The sequence below is a fragment of the Bufo bufo genome, chromosome 2 (genome assembly GCF_905171765.1).
Source record: "Bufo bufo chromosome 2, aBufBuf1.1, whole genome shotgun sequence".
Lineage (NCBI taxonomy): Eukaryota > Metazoa > Chordata > Amphibia > Anura > Bufonidae > Bufo > Bufo bufo.
This window is the reverse complement of record NC_053390.1, coordinates 652,283,909-652,305,817: the sequence shown is the minus strand read 5'-3', so window position 1 is coordinate 652,305,817 and position 21,909 is coordinate 652,283,909. Positions and strand designations below refer to the sequence as shown.

General features: G+C 40.5%; 1 protein-coding gene across 1 annotated transcript in view; it reads left to right on the top strand.

Annotated features, from left to right (window-relative positions):
* Positions 1 to 21,909, top strand: part of LRBA (LPS responsive beige-like anchor protein) — a 640,201-nt gene that overhangs the window by 88,971 nt on the left and 529,321 nt on the right. The window contains exons 22-26 of the mRNA XM_040418535.1: positions 7,881 to 8,870; positions 11,869 to 12,044; positions 12,325 to 12,478; positions 18,278 to 18,458; positions 21,487 to 21,614. Coding sequence (XP_040274469.1) covers positions 7,881 to 8,870; positions 11,869 to 12,044; positions 12,325 to 12,478; positions 18,278 to 18,458; positions 21,487 to 21,614 — 1,629 coding nt within the window. The remainder of the gene's footprint in view (positions 1 to 7,880; positions 8,871 to 11,868; positions 12,045 to 12,324; positions 12,479 to 18,277; positions 18,459 to 21,486; positions 21,615 to 21,909) is intronic.

Here is a 21,909-nt window from a genome sequence, read left to right as displayed (position 1 = left end):
GTAGAACAGTAAAAATGGACCAGGAATTACAGTGTGCAGTATATTCCACTAGGTGGCACCGCTGTGCTAAAAATGAATAGGTTGACAGCTTTGCCTGGCAGTGCAGAGCTCTGTGTTCAGCATTTATTTTAGCGTGGGTTTAACTCTGAATGTTCTTGTTTAGAATAGCGTTTAGATCATTGTAACGTGTGCTATACACTTACCGCTTTGTATAGTTACTACATGGAATTTTTTTTTAAACTTTTTTCCATAGCCCTTTAAGTGGAGTAGCAGCCCAGCTGTCCAGCACTCATTACCAGCACAGCCACATCTGCAATTAGCTCCTTTTATTGTGCTAGACTGATAAACTACCACAAACGCCTTTCTTTGATAAAAGAACAAAATGACCCCAAATTGGAAGAGGGTTGCAGTGCTACCTATCAGTATACGTGCGCCTGCTATAAAAAGCCAAAGAAACTCAATTGCAATTTTATTGTCCGGTTTGATAGATTTGCTGCCACCTTTGTAGCAGGGTGGCTGTTTGTCAATGTAGCCCTCTCCTCCCGCAGCTGCACCACACTTTATAAGCAGTAACTGCCGCTCCAGCAGAATCGCTGCGCCCGATTTTTTTTATGGATTTTTCTTACTTTTTCTTATTTTATGTGCTAAATTAGCTATAATTTATTCCCATGGGCAGCATCCGCCTATGTTTGAGATAGATATAGATATATAGATATATATAGAATATCTCATACATTTTTAATTTTTTTATCATTTGCTCATGTTTTCACTTGTGCGACAATTGTAAAATAGAAATGATACATACATGTGATTACATAGGTGTCCACAATACGGCCAGCTTGTGAAAATGTGTGTATTTGTGGTGTGTAAATGTTGCTCTAAATGCACAATTTGTCTTTCGGTTCTTATTTGTTTAGCATGCTTTAAACATATGTGCCCTTTGACATTGGAATACCAAGGCGTTGGATACATGCCCCCTGGCCGTCTTTTAAACGAGCGCTTTTTAAATGGCATCCTTATGATATATATGGTAATCTATGTAGTGTGTGATTAACGTGATAACATGCATGATAATCGTTTAATAGCCAAAAAATAAATAAAAAAAACCCTGCCCCAATGTAAGACTGTGAAATTGTCTGGAAGCGTTTTATTCCCCCTCCTTAGCCGATATCTATATGGACTGTTTCATTTTCATCTGCGTTGTTGAAGTCTTTTTGTTTGACATCTCCGCACAGCATCCATGTCAGCAGATTTCAGTACAATGTGTGGAAGGTAAGAACGGTTGTGTTTAGTGTATGGCCCTAGCCGGTTCCAGCGGTGGGGTAAGGTTGGGAAGTTAAGTGAGCTATCATTATCCAAGCATCTGTAAGGCTTTGACTAGCTCAATTATTTCCAGCCCTCTTCTGCACAATGCCCTTGTGGCACGAACTGAAAACATGGCTTGCTCCAAAAAAAAAGAAAAAAACATAATTTGCATTCATATCAGAAAAGATCCCGCTACGTCATAGCTTTATGCTAGGCGGACATTGACAGCTTGGTATCTATTCATATTGCAGTAACTAAAGGATGAGCTGGTGCCTTTTGTAGTTTTACTTAAATTTCCTGGAAATGATATTTTCCTTCCATGTTCCCTACTTCCAACAATCCCTTCAGGAAAGCAAATGGTAACGGCACAGTTTCCTTCAGGCGTTCTCGGCAGTGGCTTTGTCTGCCCATGCAGATCACAGCGGATATTTCGTAGTATTTTATAGAGCGCATTTAATATCGTGAAATGGAAAAGTTGTGCCATTGCTACACTGCTGTGAGCGTTCATCCCTCCTGCTTATCACAAGGTATTTTTACATGCATTAACCCCTTTGTTGCTACTGTAGAGTTACTGTATTGAGTAGAGCAGCTGAGACCCTTCAGTAATCCACTCGGTTAGTATACAGAGCCAGGTTCACCCGTCTAACGTTGCGTCTCCTGGAGGGGCATTGTCTTTAGTCTTTCCTACCTGATCTTGTAGTTGATATCCATAGGGAAGGATAATTCTAGTCGACGGTTGTTTCCATCTGCTTCATGAGAAGCTGCCGAATCAACAAATACATTTTGATCAGTGGGTTTGTGGAAATGTTAGCTTAGGCGCCCCCCCCCCCCTCCTTTTTTTATTCTTAAATACCTATCCAGCTGGCTTGCACAAAAATAGGGAGGAAAAATATTTATCATGGTCCGCTTCCAGAGTTGGAATAATTATGGATTTAAAAAAACAGCCTGGTCTTCCGGTATTTTTTTCTTTTCCTTTTACACAGAGACCCGTTGATTTTTTTTAAAATTATTATTATTATTATTATTATTATTATTATTATTATTTTTTTTTTTTTTTTAAGTAAGTTCATTCTTCTACCCTTTTTTTCCCAGTGGTATTGATTGGTAGTGTTTTTGTTACTCTGCAGCTTTGAAGCTAGCACTCCTTGTTTGTTACTTTTCCTCTAGTAGCCATAATCATATTGCATACATGTGGAATAACTGAACCGTGTTCCTCTAATTGGTGGCTACGCAGCGATCTGTAACACCGTGTGGTGTAGCATTGTACTGCACAAATGCTCAAGTTTACTACAGAAAAACGTAAAGTTGCTAAAATTTGTATAAATATTTAAATAAAACATTAAAAGTTTTAAAAAGCCTTTTTCCATTAATGTAAAATAAGCTAAACAGTAAAATAAACAATTGATTACATTAGTAAAAGTCCAAGCAATTCAATTATGAAAATCAAAGAATTGCTTCCCCCCCCCCCCCCCTCTTCTTTGTCACTGTGATTGCTGATTCAAGTTCCCTAGGGGGACTGAAAACTAAAACAAAAAAAAGTAAAAAATGTTTAACATTTTATTAAAAGTATAAAAGATTCCCTACAAATATTTACTACAGCTCAGTTGACTAAGAATAAAAAAAAAAATAAAAAAAATATAAATAATATATATATATATCTATATCTCTATCAGAATATAAGAATTTTACGATACAAAGCAACAATTTTTTTATCTACAAATATTTTTTTATTAAATGTAGTAAAACATAACAATTATATAAATTTTTAGTGTCACCATAATTGTGCTGCCCCAAAGAATAAAGTTGGTGTGTCAGTTTTTCCCTGCATGTTTAGTGCCCTAAGGACAAAACCCTGTATACCATGATGAAATTACAGGATCTTCTTAAGTTCCCCCAAAAATGTTTAAACCTTTTTCAATACATTGTATTGATTTAAATAATGAATACTAGGCAAGATTAAATAATGAATACTAGCTTTGGCAGAAGGCCTCCTTAGCTTTCTTGAAGCACTATTTTTTAGATATAATTTTTTTATATAGAATTTTTTTTTTACTAGAAATTAATACAGCTTTTGTTACATCAATAAATGTTAAAACAGGATTGCCTTGAATTTGCTGAAATACTGCCTGGAAAATGTTATTTCAGTAGTAATGAATTCTGATCGGAGAAAGTGGTATTTTTAAGTTGACTGCTCAACAACTATTCTATATGCAGTGGTTTTTACACTTGGCAATTGCTGGAGAGTCACTAGTGTTACTTCTATGCCGTGGCACGTAAAATGTCCTTCTCTAAAGCTTCATCGAAGGCCAATTATATCACCAGCATTGTTAAAACAAATGTGTATGCTGAGCCGTGAGTTGACCAATCATTTGGTAATGGTTAGTTGCTGACCAAAATAATCCAATATGGGAGACCAACATTTCATTAAAGGGGTTATCCAATGATTAATGTAAAAATGAAAATTGGATGTGATGTAGTGCATTACAATCTTTCTAACAAAGCTCGAACCAGCCCTGTACCTCACATGAATCCACAGATCTCCCTATTCATACCTTTAATTGTTCTGCTAGATTTATATCAAGATGCCAGCTCTAGAGGAGTGTCCTTTCTGCAGCAGCTCAGGGGATGTGCCCTCCCTGCTGCAGCTCTCGTCTCTATCACAGCTCAGGAGGCAGTTGAAGGACAAAACTGAGCATGTCCAACCATCTTAGTGAGCCGGCCAAAGAAATAAGAAAAAAAGAAACAGCAGGTAGTGCTGTACAGATACATTTTATTGAATAACTCAGTGGCTATGCAAAAATTTTTAATTACGGTGCATGCAATTACAAAAGAATTCAGATCCAGGTGCTGGTTTGAAAACTGAAGAAAAAAAATAAAATATAGTCCCACAAATTTTTTTCTACAGTTTTATGTTAATTGGTCACTTTGGCAAAGGAACAAGGCTGAGTAATGGTTGAAGGCCTTTTCATACCTAATGTGTATGGTTATGGTGTGGTTTAGTGTAAAAAGGTGTCTAGATTTAGAAACTATGATTTTTTTTTTTTTTTTTTTTCCTGTTGTGTTTGATCCCTTAAAGTCCCGGATTGTAAGGCTTGATGGCTTGTTGTTGCTTACTGGTTTATTCACCATTTGAGGTAATCTAGAGCTGACATTAGTAGCCCGGACTATTTATTTCCAGACCATGTCCATTTATAGATTTACTTTCCAATCACCATGAAGATTAATGACTGGTCTTTTAGCTGGCTAATTTAGAACAAAACCTAGTAATTAATTGCACACTATCAGCTTTTCCTTTACATATGCAAGTAGCAAGAGAAATAACAACCATTAGATTGACTAGTTGGATAGTGATTTGGCCTCTTACTAAGGGCTCATTCACACGACAGTATGTATTTTGCAGTCTGAAAAAAAAACGATCCGCAAAAAAAAGATAAAATCCGTGTGCATTCCGTATTTTGCAGAATGGAACAGCTGGCCCCTAATAGAACAGTCCTATCCTTGTCCGTAATGCAGACAATAATAGGACATGTTCTATTTTTCTGCGGAATGGAAATACGGACATACAGAAACGGAATGTACACAGAGTTGCTTCTATTTATTTATTTTTTTATTTTTTCTCCCGGACCCATTGAAATGATTCCACATACGGTCCGCAAAAAAACCTGAACAGCCATGGAAAGAAGATATGTTTGTGTGTAATGCTGAAAACAATTGCCGAAACTAGGGTATGCTTAGCATATTTTATTGTAGGGATGTCCCGATACCAGTATCTGTATCGGGACCGATACCGGACATTTGCACGAGTACATGTACTCGTGCAAATGTCCCCGATACCACTGCCGATACCTGTGTGCCGCTTCTAAATGTGTCTGTGTCCGTCCGCGGCCTGCCCCTGCATCTCGCACAGCAAATACAGCTTCTTCTTGCTCCCAGTCTCTGCCCCTCGCCCTGATTACCAGCGGCCTCCGCTATCCCCGGCTCCACGTATGTTTAAGACTCTGCCCACAGCCATCCGACGTGACCAGTTCAGCATGTGGTGTTAGGAGGTTGTCTGGAAAGAGACTTTTCCCGCAGCTGCTCTGATTAACACTTTCCGCAGCGGCCGCCACCGTCCCCGGCTCCTCCCCCCATGTTCCTGATGACTCCACCCACAGACATCTGATCTCCGAATCGGAGCACAGGGAAAAGCCTCTCCAGAGTCCAGACACCCTCAAACAGAGTTCGCCTGCCAGTAGTTTTAAGTTATAGGAACCGACCCTAGTAAGTGTATAAAGCTTAGTTAGAAGATTATAACCAGCCCAAGTGGTCACAGACAGAGAAATAAAGGTGTTGTGTCTGTCTTTTATGGCCCTGGTCCTTCCCTTCCTGCCTGCAAGCTGCATATTGATCTCTAAAAGCAGGCATTAGGGCAAGAAGAAATATACATTACTGTATGATGGCCACAAGACTATTATACTGAGGAGGGGCTTTAAAAATTGTTGTCCTGACTCCTTACAGTAGCATCTCCTTGTGGCTGGCCCTCATACAGTATAACGTCTCCTTGTGGCTGGCCCCATACAGTATAACGTCTCCTTGTGGCTGCCCCCATACAGTATAATGTCTCTTTGTGGCCCCCATACAGTGTAATGTCTCCTAACTCTCCTTGGCATGTTATAGTTCTGTTTTTGGGCCTTTTGGTTGGTCAGTGGTCACAAAATACGTGTGTGTGTGTGTGTGTGTATTTTATTGTTAAAATTGGTATCGGTGAGTACTTAAATAAAAGTATGGGTTCTCGTACTCAGTCTTAATAAAATGGTATTGGGACATCCCTATTTTATTGTATCCGGAGATAGATGGAGCAGGATCTATCAGAAATGATCGGGGAATTGTATTGCTAACAAAGCACAAACACATGCAATTAAAGTGTACCTAAACGTTTACTATATACTATATTTTATTAAAACCTATTGTAAATGTCATAAAAAATAAAGCATATTAGAAATATTCATTTTATGTTTTCCCTTGTGAAATTGTCGCCTGAAATCAGGTGCCTATAGAGCTTTGGAATCAGTACACCGCTGACACTGTGCTGCAGTGAATGTTGTACAGGTAGAAGCACTTCACTGCTCCTGCCTGTACCAGCTCCACTCACTAAAAGCATAGCACATCAGTGGGGTACAAGTGTGCGGATTCCAAAACTCTATAGGCATATGAACTTCAGGTGTCTATTTCACAATGAAAAAAATAAAAAAAATGAAAGTATATTTGTAGTATTCATTTTATGACCTTTTTTTATAATAGGTTTACATATGTCTAGGTACACTATCTGTTTGAGGCATGCTTGAGATTTCACCATACCTCAAATTTTTTTTTTTTATCATTCAACTTAATGTTTCACAAACATTTCAAAATATGAAATCAGCTAAAAATATTATAAGCTCAGCACTTCCTCTCTTCATACTCTCCTTCTCATCCTAATATGTCTTATATTACAATTAATAATAACAAATCTATGTAAAACTCTTCTCCATCTGTCGCAGCAGCTTAGCCATGCCCCACTCGCCTTCTTACTTACAATCTGGATGTGACTGTAAGACAACTGGCTGGAGCAGCAGCCTGCAGCAGAAAAAAAGCTTGACGATTTAAGCCCCGTCTCTTGGATGAGCCCCACCCTTTCAGCCATTTAAAATTAAAAGCAAAACCTAACGTAAAATTAACCCTGTGTTTTCCTTAGGATTTCTTTAAAGTAGCACTCCCCAAAAATTTATTCTCTGACCTGTTAGAAAGATACATAATGTAATCAGTAGAGAATGTTCTCCTCTTTCCAGTGTCTAAGCCTTAGCTGTGTCATGTGACCAACACTTTGATCTCCAGCTGACACAAGACAGGAAGTCAGTTACTTCTCTATTCATTCTTTTGAGACTGACATTGAGACTCGCATCGGAATACATAGAGAAACTGGCTTCCTGTCCACTAATAAGATACTGTTATTTGGAAGTGGAGAGTGTTGGTCACATGACACAGCTGAGGGTCAGAAGGGAGGTTATAACTCACAAATACAATCGCTGGTAGGAAGATGACACTTCAGATTACATCTACCTTTCTAACAGGTCCGATGATAAAAAATAAAAAAATAATTGTGGGAGTGCTTCTTTAAGAGTAAAGCATTTTCTACAACACTGACAAACAATAAAGACACTGTCAAATACCATGGGCAAGATTATCTCCCATTTACTTTTATTTATTTCAAGTTTAGTGTTTGCTTAAGGTCCCTTTCACATGATGCATGAGACATTTTTTTACATTTAAATGAGCAGAACAAAGAGGATCAGATCACTGCATTAGAGAGAAACTATTAGAGAATGATTCCCCTCTCCTTGTGCTTTGTCTTGATTGGAAAAGATGTACAGAAGACTGGATCTTCCATATGTGGTGTGAACAGCTTTAGGATATATTTGCTGCTAATAATCGTATACCCACAGCAAAACCGTATAGTTATAGGATTACTATTTGTTGTTTTTTTTTAAAATGCTGTGCTGCATATATTGACGTTTTTATGAAGAAGATGACAACTAATTATGTCAATGTGATTTTAGGTTACCTATGAAATGCACAGAGAGAGACTGGCTAAAGCTTTCAGGGACTATGAGGACCACGTAGATGGGGAAATAGAACCTGGACCATCAAGTCCTGTAAGAACTGTCTCAGGGTACAGCAGGCAGCCAGAGACGACTCTTCAAACACCAAGTTTGGAATTGACTAGAACAACATTAAATTATAGTGAAAATACTGAGTCTAGAAGAACTGTCGAGGAAGAGCATAACGTGGGGAGTATGGGGAATCTTCCCACTGTAGACAACCAGGAGAAAAAGGAATCTGAAACTGCTCTAGTTACTGATGAGATTTCGGAAAATGAAACTGAAGTTAATGTAGAAACACCAGAAAATCGCCAAGATACAGCGGAATCTCCAGGCACAGAGCCTATAACCACTGTCTCGAATGATAGCCAGGATGTTGAATCTACCTCTACACCAGGTGCTAATGGTAATGAAATTGATGTTGTGAAGTCATCAAGCATATCCGAAACCTTAGACCCGATGGAAAAGGAAATCAACGGGGACATTAATGCAGTTGATGGGAAGGATTTCACAACTGAAACAGATATTTCCAACAAAACTGAGAAATTGGTTTTGGAGGAACCACACATAGAAAGTAATAGTGAGGGACGGTCCACAGAGGAGGCTTGTACAGATGCTGCTGATGCCACAAGTGGACACTCCGAAAGCCGATCAGTAGATGATGTTCCACAAGATGCAAGTGTCTTGCCTGAGGCGGCAGCATCTTCCACCGAAGTAGTAACCAACTTGGGGGAAGGAGTCAAAGCTGTTTCAGAGAATGTAGGTCAAGACATGGCTTCTAGCCCCAATGGTACAGGAGAACCAAACGCGACCACCTCAGATGTTCAGAATTCTGAAAAGAAAATTGCTAAGCTTGATGTGTCGAGCATTGCATCTGATACTGAAAACTTGGAATTGAAGGCCAGCACAAGTAGTGAACCAGAACAGTCACAGAGAGCTGCTCCTGAGGTATAGTAATTTACTTAAGGCTTTTTAGGATTCATTATTGTTAACCAGAATGAAGAAAAAAACCAAGGTGTCTCCTAAATTACTGGTCAGTAAAGATTCAGTCAGTGAGTGCTGCGAGGGTGGTATTATTTACTTACTGTCTCTGCATGCAGGCTTATCTTTGAGTTACTGTTGGCATATTTCTGGCATCTGTTCTGTACAGGATGGTCCCTATGGACAATCTTTAGAGGTTGCATGTTAACATAAGGCCTCGATCAGTGTAATAAAGTAAGCATTCTCTTAATGAACTGAGAAAATGGGCATTAGAACGAGATTGTGCTTTCTGTTTAAAAATGGAGTCTGTGTTCTGCTGATTGGCTGCAGATGCCCTGCTCTGTTTCCCAAATTGCTCTCACTGGTAACCGTTCCCGAGTGATACATTTACTGCTGCCATGAAGGTGGGAGCAGAATGCAAACTATATAACTTTATTGAACGAACGTTTATTTAAAGAGGACTATTGCGTGGTTACGTAGGCTAGATTTCTTCCACAGGTATTGCAGTGGACGTCAAGGGACAACTAGGATCTATATACACACAGAAATATAAGGGTGCCCATGTAATACACCAGTTCACCTCTCTGACTTTTACCTTTTTAGTCTGGATTCACATCATGCAGTGTACCAAAACTAGATAAGGCTACTCTCACACTGGCGTTTCTGGGTCCGCCTGTGAGATCAGTTTCAAGGCTCTCGCAATCGGCCCAAAACGGATCAGTTCAGCCCCAATGCATTCTGAATGGATAAGGATCCGTTCAGAATGCATCCGTTTACCTCCGTTCAGCCTCCATTCCGCTCTGGAGGCGGACACCAAAACGCTGCTTGCAGCGTTTTGATGTCCGTCTGACTAAACTGAGCCAAACGGATCCGTCCTGACTAAGGGCTCTTTCACACCTGCGTTCTTGTCTTCCGGCATAGAGTTCCGTCGTCGGGGCTCTATGCCGGAAGAATCCTGATCAGGATTATCCTAATGCATTCTGAATGGAGAGAAATCCGTTCAGGATGCATCAGGATGTCTTCAGTTCCGGAACGGAACGTTTTTTGGCCGGAGAAAATACCGCAGCATGCTGCGCTTTTTGCTCCGGCCAAAAATCCGGAACACTTGCCGCAAGGCCGGATCCGGAATTAATGCCCATTGAAAGGCATTGATCCGGATCCGGCCTTAAGCTAAACGTCGTTTCGGCGCATTACCGGATCCGACATTTAGCTTTTTCAGAGTGGTTACCATGGCTGCCGGGACGCTAAAGTCCTGACAGCCATGGTAAGTGTAGTGGGGAGCGGGGGAGCAGTGTACTTACCGTCCGTGCGGCTCCCCGGGCGCTTCAGAGTGACGTCAGGGCGCCCCAAGCGCATGGATCATGTGATCACATAGGCACGTCATCCATGCGCATGGGGCGCTCTGACGTCATTCTGGAGCGCCCCGGGAGCCGCACGGACTGTAAGTATACCGCTCCCCCGCTCCCCGCTCCTACTATGGCAACCAGGACTTTAATAGCGTCCTGGGTGCCATAGTAACACTGAACGCATTTGGAAGACGGTTCCGTCTTCAAATGCTTTCAGTACACTTGCGTTTTTCCGGATCCGGCGTGTAATTCCGGCAAGTGGAGTACACGCCGGATCCGGACAACGCAAGTGTGAAAGAGGCCTTACAATGTAAGTCAATGGGGACGGATCCGTTTTTACTGACACAATATGGTAATGCAAACGATCCGTTCTGAACGGATACAAGCGTTTGCATTATAGGTGCGGATCCGTCTGTGCAGATACCAGACGGATCCACACCTAAACGCAGGTGTGAAAGTAGCCTTAAATATATAAAAAGATAAAAAACAGAAACAAAAAATTAAATTTTACTGCTCATATGCTGGCTACTTATTTATGATTATTTTTATGAATAGCTAATGCACTGCTTCATATTTCAAGGGATTATCCCACAAAGAATATTATTTTGGTGAATTCAGACCAGATGAGAATTGTGTATTAATTATATTCCGATATTTCAGAAATAATGGTAAAATAGTACTATCTACTGTTTCAATTGAACAGCCTTTTTGTGTCCACCTCAGTTTGTGCTGAGGTAGTCACACATGCAGCATTACTGTAATTGTACTTACTCAGACTCTCTGAGAAACAGTTGGCTCACCACTAGGGATGAGCAAATTTCATATTTTGAAATTCGTTTTCGGTTTGTGTTGTGGTATTTACTGAATTGCGGACTCCAGCATAACGTAAACCGGACGGATCTGTTATGCAGGCCATAGACTTCAATTATGACGGAATGAATAACTGCCTCTAAAGGCATTCCTTTTTGAATTCTGTCATGAAATTGCGTTATGGTCCGTGGTAACGGAATCCATGACGCAATTCAGTAAATACCACAACACGAACAGAGAACGAATTTCAAAATATGAATTTCGCTCATCCCTACTCACCACACCAGGGATCCTTCTGTATACCTGAAGGAGCAAGACTGAGCATGTGTGTCCACCCCAGCGCAGTTACTAAGGTGGACACGGTGAGGGCTGCTCAATACAAACAGCAGGTGGCACGATTCTAACATTATTCCTGGTTAGTCTGTAAATGTAGACATTTTTTAGACATAGAAATGCAAAAACTGATCACAATTCTGGTCTGGATTTAAAGGGGATTTCTGAGATTGGATTCTCCTTTTGATATTGCCAGTCAGGGTGGCTTTCGGTCCCCACTGGAGAGTGGATGTTGGGATTTTTTTATATATATTTTTTTAATTACTGCATCCTGCCTGGGAATATCAAAAGGGATTGTCTTAGAGAACCCCTTTAACTATAATCTATGTTCTCTATGGAACACATTGTGCAGCTCATCTCTCTGAGCGTCTTCATAAAGCAGGTTGTTATACTTTTTTCCTTAGATGTATATAATATAAAGTTTATTACTTGCTGTTCATAGTCACGTTTCCTCTATTTCTGTTTGTAATGCGTAGCCTGTAAAACAGACAGATGTACATAAGGGGGAACAAGCGGCTCCATCAGAGGGGCAGAGGAGAGACTCCAGATCGACTATGTTTCGTATTCCTGAGTTCAAATGGTCGATGATGCATCAGCGGCTGCTAACAGACCTTTTGTTTTCAATTGAAACTGACATCCAAATGTGGCGAAGGTGAGCCTATAGCATGAGTTTATATCTTGTTACTTTTCTGGGAACTACAATGTGATGATGAGGTTTACGGTGAAGGTAAGGCTGACCATTGGCAGACATAATACAGAAATCGCATAGCGGTTATGAAATAAAATGCTACATGTTATGTAAGTTGGATTGGTGGTTCTAAAGTTAGGAACACAAATGTAGCAGCTAATGCAGTGCCAAATGTTACTACTTTGTTTTAGTTTTTTTCTGCGTTGCTATTTTTTGTGTTTTGCAATTCTCTTTCCCGTTGCAGCCACTCTACAAAGACGATAATGGATTTTGTGAACAGCAGCGACAATGTCATTTTTGTGCACAACACAATCCACCTGGTCTCTCAGATCACAGACAACATGATAATGGCTTGTGGTGGTATACTGCCATTACTCTCTGCAGCAACATCTGCCACGGTGAGGATTCAACTTTTGTGTCTACTGATTAATTTAGAGCTGTGCACTAAAAGCGGAATGTCCAAGTCATGTAAAAATAAAATAATAAAGCACTGTAAGTTCAGTTCAGTTCTCGCCCTTTGTTCACATGCAGCTGCAGAGCTGTTAGGGGCATGTAATAACAATCTTTTGAGGGTTTCCTGATGAATATTTGTGGGTGTCAACCAGGGTGGATTTGATTTAAATCACTAGTCAGTAAGGCTTGATTTAAATCATAGTTTTCTACATAAAGACTAATTCTTGCTGGTATAACTTATAATATGCAAGTAGATGAAGATTTAAACAACTTTTCATATTAGTTTGATTAGGTTGATTCTGCATTTATAGGTTTGTAGAAGTTAGGATTAAGGTATTTTTCTCAACTCTGTTCATGTTATAACATTTTTGCTGTGAAGAAGAGGCATGTGATCTCTGCTGAGTCAAATTCAGTTTTGAGAACTGCAAAAGTAAACCAAGCATCTGTGATAATATCTTGTAGGCAGAGAAACTGCCCAATAATCTTACAAAAACCTCTGGAAGAGCATGACATTGTGAATGGATTAATGGAATTTATTTACCAAAAAAATTACACATATAGAAACATAGAATGTGTTGGCAGATAAGAACCATTCGGTCCATCTAGTCTGCCCAAAATACTAAATACTATGACCCTATCTTATATGAAGGATGGCCTTATTCCTATCCCATGCATGCTTAAACTCCTTCACTGTATTTGCAGCTACCACTTCTGCAGGAAGGCTATTCCATGCATCCACTACTCTCTCAGTAAAGTAATACTTCCTGATATTACTTTTAAACCTTTGCCCCTCTAATTTAAAACTATGTCCTCTTGTTGCAGTTTTTCTTCTTTTAAATATTCTCTCCTCTTTTACCTTGTTGATTCCCTTTATGTATTTGGCAGTTTCTATCATATCCCCTCTGTCTCATCTTTCTTCCAAGCTATACATGTTAAGGTCCTTTAATCTTTCCTGGTAAGTTTTATCCTGCAATCCATGTACCAGTTTAGTAGCTCTTCTCTGAACTCTCTCCAAAGTATCAATATCCTTCTGGAGATATGGTCTCCAGTACTGAGCACAATACTCCAAATGAGGTCTCACTTGTGCTCTGTAGAGCGGCATGAGCACCTCCCTCTTTCTACTGGTAATTCCTCTCCCTATACACCCAAGCATTCTGCTAGCATTTCCTGCTGCTCTATGACATTGTCTGCCTACCTTTAAGTCTTCTGAAATAATGTCCCCTAAATCCCTTTCCTCAGATACTGAGGTTAGGACTGTATCACTGATTTTATATTCTGCTCTTGGCTTTTTACGCCCCATGTGCATTATCTTGCACTTATCAACATTAAATTTTAGTTGCCAGATTTTTGACCATTCCTCTAGTTTTCTTAAATCCTTTTCCATTTGGTGTATCCATCCAGGAACATCAACCCTGTTACAAATCTTTGTGTCATCAGAAAAAAGACACACCTTACCATGGAGGCCTTCTGCAATTTCGCTGATAAAGATATTAAACAATATGGGTCCCAGAACAGATCCCTGAGGTACCCCACTGGTAACAAGACCATGGTCTGAATATACTCCATTGACTACAACCCTCTGTTGTCTATCCCTCAGCCACTGCCTAATCCATTCAACAATATGGAAGTCTACGTACAGCCTTATTCTACATAATTAAAAAACTAATCTTTATTTCATGATGGAATAACCTTTGGATGGTAATATATTTTCCTCAAAAAGCATTTTATATAAAAAAAAAAAAATCTGATTTAAATAAAAGAAAATCCGATTTAAATAAAAAAATCTTTTTTTTTTTTTTAGATTTTTAAAAAAAAAGGAAAAAAAAGATTTTTATCCGCCCTGCAAAGAGAGTGAATATAATTTCTGCAATCTGAATACTGGGATACTCATGTAGTATGTTTGGGACTACATGTACCAGATGTACAGCACAATGACACTACTGATGCACAGAATTTTTTCCCTACCTGTTCTCATGCAATGCTTTGCAGACACTTCACAGCCTGCAAAAGAGTACAGAGGAGAGAACTCTTGTAGTCTTTGTCAGCTCTATGTCTGCAGGGGGGGGGGGGGGGGAGTGAGGATCCTGTGCACAGCATTTGTCTCTTCAGTGACTAGAGAAGAGGATACCCTGCAGTTGCTCAGTATCTGAAGAAACCAGTGGGAAGGGAGACACAGGACAGACAGCTCGGCCAGCAGATCGGGCAGTGCAGGGGGCGTGGCTTGTCGCTCCAACCAGCACAACCTTCACAGTGACGTTCCGTGCACAGAGCCAGACCTGCTCCCTTAGGGTTGTGCACGGAACATCATCGGAGCAGGAAAAGAAGATGACCTCACAGGTCACGTGACACTCGGCTAACTAGGCGAACAAGGCCACTGTAGATGAAGGAAGTAAAGTGAAAATCTCCTTAAATTTGCTTAGTTAAAAACCTACAAAGAACAAAAAAATAACTTGGACAACCCATTTAAGTCCACAGTCCAGTATTAGTTCTGACTTTCTGGGTATTTTACACCAATTAGTTCTATTATCAGATGGTGGTCATTTAGGTGTACACAGTCTGGTTCATCAGGGATAGCTGCTAATTGCTAGACTGCACCTATACTTGAAACTTATACCATGGCATGTACAGGTGTTTTGCGGATCCACGTGCATCCGCAAAACACACACGGACGTGTGGATGGACCCTAATCATGCAGCTGCACATCAGGTTGCCCGCTGTCCTTGACAGCAGGGCAACCCTTAGAGAAGGCAGGGACAGTTCCCAGGTGTCCCTGCCTTCTAGATCGCTATATACACAGCGCTCACCGATCGCCGTTTATACAGAGCAGGAAGCGCTATTCGCTTCCTGTTCCAGCCCTGCGGTCATGTGACTGCTGGAGTCGGGTGAGTGCAGGAGCTGTCGGGTCTTTCACAGACCTCGATCAGCCCTGCACTGAGGCTGTACAGTGCAGTATACCGCTGTACTTCCTCTCTGGGGTGTATTTCCCCTGTAACTGGGGCTACTATGGCAGCCCCAGTTACAAGAGAAATCAATAGTGAAAAATCAGATGGTGGTCATTTAGGTGTACACAGTCTGGTTCATCAGGGATAGCTGCTAATTGCTAGACTGCACCTATACTTGAAACTTATACCATGGCATGTACAGGTGTTTTGCGGATCCACGTGCATCCGCAAAACACACACGGACGTGTGGATGGACCCTAATCATGCAGCTGCACATCAGGTTGCCCGCTGTCCTTGACAGCAGGGCAACCCTTAGAGAAGGCAGGGACAGTTCCCAGGTGTCCCTGCCTTCTAGATCGCTATATACACAGCGCTCACCGATCGCCGTTTATACAGAGCAGGAAGCGCTATTCGCTTCCTGTTCCAGCCCTGCGGTCATGTGACTGCTGGAGTCGGGTGAGTGCAGGAGCTGTCGGGTCTTTCACAGACCTCGATCAGCCCTGCACTGAGGCTGTACAGTGCAGTATACCGCTGTACTTCCTCTCTGGGGTGTATTTCCCCTGTAACTGGGGCTACTATGGCAGCCCCAGTTACAAGAGAAATCAATAGTGAAAAAAAAAAGTCAAGTTTAATGTCCCCCAGAGGTCTTGTATGACCTTATGGGGGGCGAAAAGTGTAAAATAAAAAATAAAAATTTAAAATTAAAAAAAGGTTTCACATGTAAAAATAAATAAATTCCCCAAGTAAGGAATAAAAAAATAATAATTAGAAAATTAGAATAAAATAAAATAGACCTATTTGGTATTGCCGCGTCCGTGACGGTCGGCTCTATAAGTATATCACATGATCCACCCAGTCCGATTAAACACCATAAAAAAATAAACTGTCAAAAAAAGCCATTTTTGTCACCTTACATCACAAAAAGTGCAACACCAAGTGATCAAAAAGGCGTATGCCCCACAAAATGGTACCAATAAAACAGTCACCTCATACCGCAAAGAATGAGCCCCTACATAAGAAAATCATTTAAAAATAATAAACTGTGCTAAAACGACCAATTTTTTTGGTCACCTTGCCCCATTGAGTGTTATAATGAATGATCAAAAAATCATATGTACCCAAAAATAGTACCAATAAAACTGGCACCTTATCCCCTAGTTTCCACTTTTTGGGAGTTTCTACTGTAAGGGTGCATCAGGGGCATGGCATCTATAAACCAGTTCAGCCATGTGGCGCTCCTTTTCTTCTGCTCCCTGCCGTGTGCCTATACAGCAGTTTATGACCACATGTGGGGTGTTTCTCTAAACCGCAGAATCAGGGTAATAAATATTGTTTTGTTTGGCTGTTTAATCCTCGATGTGTTAAAGAAAAAAATGGATTAAAATGGAAAATCTGCCAAAAAAGTGAATTTTTTTAAATTTCATCTCCTTTTTTCCTTTAATTCTTGTGAAACGCCTAAAGGGTTAACAAAGTTAGTAAAATCAGTTTTAAGTAACTTGAAGGGTGTAGTTTCTACAATGGGGTCATTTATGGGGGTATCCACTATGTAAGCCCCACAAAGTGACTTCAGACCTGAGCTGGTCCTTAAAAAGTGGGTTTTGGCAATTTTCTTACATTTTTTAATTGCTTCTAAAATTCTAAGCCTTCTAAATGTCCTAAAAAAATAAAATGACATTTCCAAAATGATGCCAACACAATGTAGACATATGGGGAATGTTAAGTAATTATGAGGTATCACTTTGTATTAAGCGGAGAAATTGAAATTTTGAAAATTGCAAATTTTTCTAACTTTTTGGGGAATTTGGGGATTTTTTCATAAATAAAGGTGAAATATATTGACTCGAATTTATGACTATCATGAAGTACAATGTGTCACGAGAAAACTGTCTCTGAATGGTTTGGATAAATAAAAGCGTTCCAAAGTTATTACCACATAAACTGATGTCAGATTTGCAAAATTAGGCCTGGTCAGGAAGTGGGCAAATGGCCCGGATATGAAGTGGTTAAATGTAGTAATGTATGTTCTCAAATGTTATTGTGCATTATTTGTCAGTTATTCACCTGTGATGTCCCTGTGTGTATGAAATGGGAATACCCCTTTAAATTACCCCCCTTCAGGGGTGAAAATCAGACACTCAGTGGCCCACATTTACTAATGAGTGTGTCTACATTTTGGCTTAAATTGTGCTAAAATGTGGTGCAGTTTGACACCTCTACTTTTAGAGAAATCTGTGAGTAAGAGTCCATTTACATGTCCGCAAAATGGGTCCACATCCGTTCTGCAATTTTGCGGAACGGGTGTGGACCCATTGGGGTGCTGTCCACATCCGCATTTCCGTTCCGCACCCCCGCAAAAAAATTAAATGGAGCATGTCCTATTCTTGTGCCGGCCATGTTTGTGCCGGCCATGTGCGGTCTGCAAAATGTGGAACGCACATGGCTGGTGTCCGTGTTTTGCGGTGAGTGTATCTTAACAGGAAATCTGTGCGCCACAATTGTGGTATAAAATTCTGTCTCATACTAAGCCACCCAATATCTGGTATAAAAGTTGTACATTTATCATTCAGCCTGAGCCACTGTGATAAATCCTGGGCCAGGTCTAGGCTGCCAGTCTGAGTTTATTCCATCTATAGGATTAGCAGGCCATAACAACTGATCATATGGGTCTGCTTGATTAAAATGTCTGGTCTAAAGTGGAGACCCCTTTTATATGCAAGACGTTTTGTTGAAGTTTCCTCTTGTGGTTGCATTTGTTTTACGTTTTTGAACCATGTAAATTATGTGGAATTCATTTTATTTCAGCACGAATTGGAAAATATTGAGCCCACCCAAGGTCTTTCAATCGAGGCATCTGTAACATTCCTTCAAAGGGCAATTAGCCTAGTGGATGTTCTCATTTTTGCAAGTTCATTGAGCTTTACAGACATTGAGGCTGAAAAGAACATGTCATCTGGAGGAGTGTTACGTCAATGCCTCAGACTAGGTGAGTAACAGTGAACATTTGCCAAGCATTTGTTGACCTTAAAGGCTGTGTACACCTCCGGAGGTAATTTTTGTTTATGATTGCATTTTACTTGTTTTTGGCAAAAACAATTCAATTGTCCTTTATTAAAAATATTGAGACGCTCTGTCACAAAGGGGTTAAACTGTTTTGCTAACTCTGACTGGTACTTTCACTTTCTAATTAACCTTTTCTCTAAACTAGTGAGAAGCCATAAACACTTATTTAAGCCACATTCTTATCAGTAAGATGAGAACTGAGCTATAATGAGTGTTTGGAAGGTCAGAGAGCAGAGATAAGGAGCCCCTCAGCTCCTGGTCTGACAGAAAATCCACAGGCAGCTACTACAGCAATGTAAACAAAAAAGGCAGCACATAACAAGAGGTACTGAGGGCACCGTCCTCCCACCTGGGAATTGAAGGAACGCAATCCTGGCCTAATCCGACCGTCCAAGAAATCGGAGTGCAGGGCTTGAACAGAATGAAATAGAGAACAAGATGCAAAGATAAGCCGCACTCACCATTCGTGTTCACGCTTCTTTATTGCAGGGCATGTTGCGGGGGCAGACTCACATGGAGTATCAATCCACAGCGACGGCCGTTTCGCGGTATGACCGCTTCCTCCGGCTGTTTAATCCCTGATTAAACAGCCGGAGGAAGCGGTCATACCGCGAAACGGCCGTCGCTGTGGATTGATACTCCATGTGAGTCTGCCCCCGCAACATGCCCTGCAATAAAGAAGCGTGAACACGAATGGTGAGTGCGGCTTATCTTTGCATCTTGTTCTCTAAACAAAAAAGGATTCCATATTTTTAATAACGACCAATTGATAATATTATTTTTAGCTTAAAATAAGTACAGTGCAATAATAATAAAAAAATCCCCCCCCAAAGGTGTACATAGCCTTTAGCACATGTAATTATATCTCTTAAAGTGCACCTTTCATTGCAAAATGAAAATCTCCCTTAATCTTTCAAGGGGTTGTCCAAGTAATATTAAAAGTCTGGGAGCAACATTAAATGTACTAAACTAACAAAAAAGTGTTACAATTTTTCTCCCTTGACACTTCCAGCGTCATGCTGCTTTTCTGCAAAGATTATGTCTGCTTCCTGGCTGCAATAGTGAAGTCCCGTACATACCACATCACCACTGCAGTCATGTTCTGTATACTGCTGATGACAGTGCCTGGTGACTTGTATACAGGATGTCACCACCATACCCAGGAAAACTAACTGCGGCAGGGAGGAGTGGAGCATGGGACAACAATTGGCAGGGGAGAAGAATGGCAGTTATCACTTCTTTTGTTTTTTCAGCACCTGTACTATTCCTGGGAGAGTATTAATTGTATTTGGGCAACCCCGTTAATAAGTGCAAATCCCCTGCAATGATAGAGATGTAAGGCATTCTGTATTTTCTGGTCCTGATAAGTGGAAGTCTGACATTGGGGAAACTTCCCTTGGTGGTTGGGTTAGGATATCTTGCAATAAGGTAAAGATAATATCTCTTGCAATCTTTCACATTGCTGTACTGTTCACAGCCTACATTGCTATTTAGAGACTGATAAATGTCCCAGGTGTAACCTAGTTTCTGCAGATTTTATACATTATCTGTGAAAATGCCCTGAACTGTATCCATATTGGAAGTATGTGACAGATTACCCTATTTTTAGACTATAAGACGCACCTGACCGTAAGATGCCCACCAGGTTTAGACAACAGTAAATTATAAAAAAAAAAGATTTTCTACTTACTAAACCTTCCCTGGTAGTTTAATGCAGTGGAGGGGTCAATGTCACTAACTTTAATGGTCTATGGTAGAGGGGTTAATAGTTTAGTCAGTTTAATTCTAGTTTATCATCTTTAGACCTTTGAAACAGCAAGAGTTCATGAGGTCACATGATAGGAGTTTAAACATCACAATAAGCATCAAAAGTTACAATATACATGTACAGCACAATACAGTACCCGCTTTGTAGTCTTCATCTTACTGCTCTGACTCCTCCCACTGGTGACATCATCAAAGGTCCTTTAGCTACACTAAGTCAGCTTTCATGTATTTGCTGCTTGCTGGCTGGGGACCTTCAGCTTGCAGGGCCGTGTTTCTCACAATCCTCTCCATGAGCTGAATAGTCATTCATCCTCTCCTGCCTGCACTGATCATACAAATTGGTTGCGGGCAAGGTGCAGGAGTACATATCTCTCATTGATCCAGAAAAGCGCTGTATCGTTAATAAAGCAGTCGGGGAGGTCTGGCACTGCTGAACTACTCTGCAGACTGTAAGACAACAGTACTTTTAAGCAAGATTTTTTTCCAGCTAAAAAGTGAGTCTTTTAGTCCAAAAATACTGTAATTAGCAAAGGTTATTTTTATCAGCTTTATCTCCACTTTTCCCCCATTTTATGTTTATTGTGGGGTGATGGGATATTGACTTAACTGGTGAATCAAGGTGACCACTAGGACCTTGGTAGTTGTAAAATGAATATTCTTAGATGTAGGATCAAGTAAAGGGCTAAGCCAGAGAGATTGGCAATGTATGTTAAATTTTATGATCATCAATGAAAAGGGTACTTATGGCAAGGACTTGAATAGATGAAAATTGGGACCCGTGGTTACAATATTTGTCTACTCTCGAACACAGGGTGATTACTCCTTTGTAAGTTATCTTTTCGGTATCTTTCTGAACTAATAAAGAAAATTCTGTTTGCATGTTCCCCTACTCGAGTGATCCTGTGGCATACTTCTGGCAAATATCTTGTCTGCATTGGAGGGTGTAGTCAAATAGGCAGTCCCCCCCCCCCCCCTCCCCAAGCATACCATACACATGCAAAAAAAGAAGTATCTCATACCGTCGCATTAGTCCAGGCATTCCATTTGGCATATACGCCTTACCATAAACCACGTTTTTGTGAGCAGAGCCCTGTCTGAGGGTTACGTTCCATCTTGAATTGAGAGTGCGTTTTGTGAAGCGTCTGATGGAGCTCCTGTAAACATGTCCATGTTTTCTGTTTTAGTTTGTGCTGTTGCTGTTAGGAGTTGTCTGGAGTGTCAGCAGCACTTGCAATTGAAATCCACAGGAGAAAATATGAAAAACCAGAAAGTAATTCATGGCCTGGTGGGAACAGCAAAGTCTGTTGCAAAGGTAATCTGTGCAAATCGTGCTATAATACGGTGTGTTTTTAGGTAATTCTCCAAAAAGACTGTGTATCTGAGAATTCATTGACCGTAAAACCTTCTGTATCACAAACTTCTCCTGTCTACTACTGGGCAGCCGTGGAGGCTTTGTTATCTACTAACTGCATTATATTGGAAGCTAGGTTTCATAGTCAGGTTTTCATGTGCATGAGTAGGTTTGGGGGTCTGTATAATCTATAATATTTGAGTTTAATCTTTTTGCTATCTTGGGGAAAATTTTGCCCAGTTACATTTGATGAGAC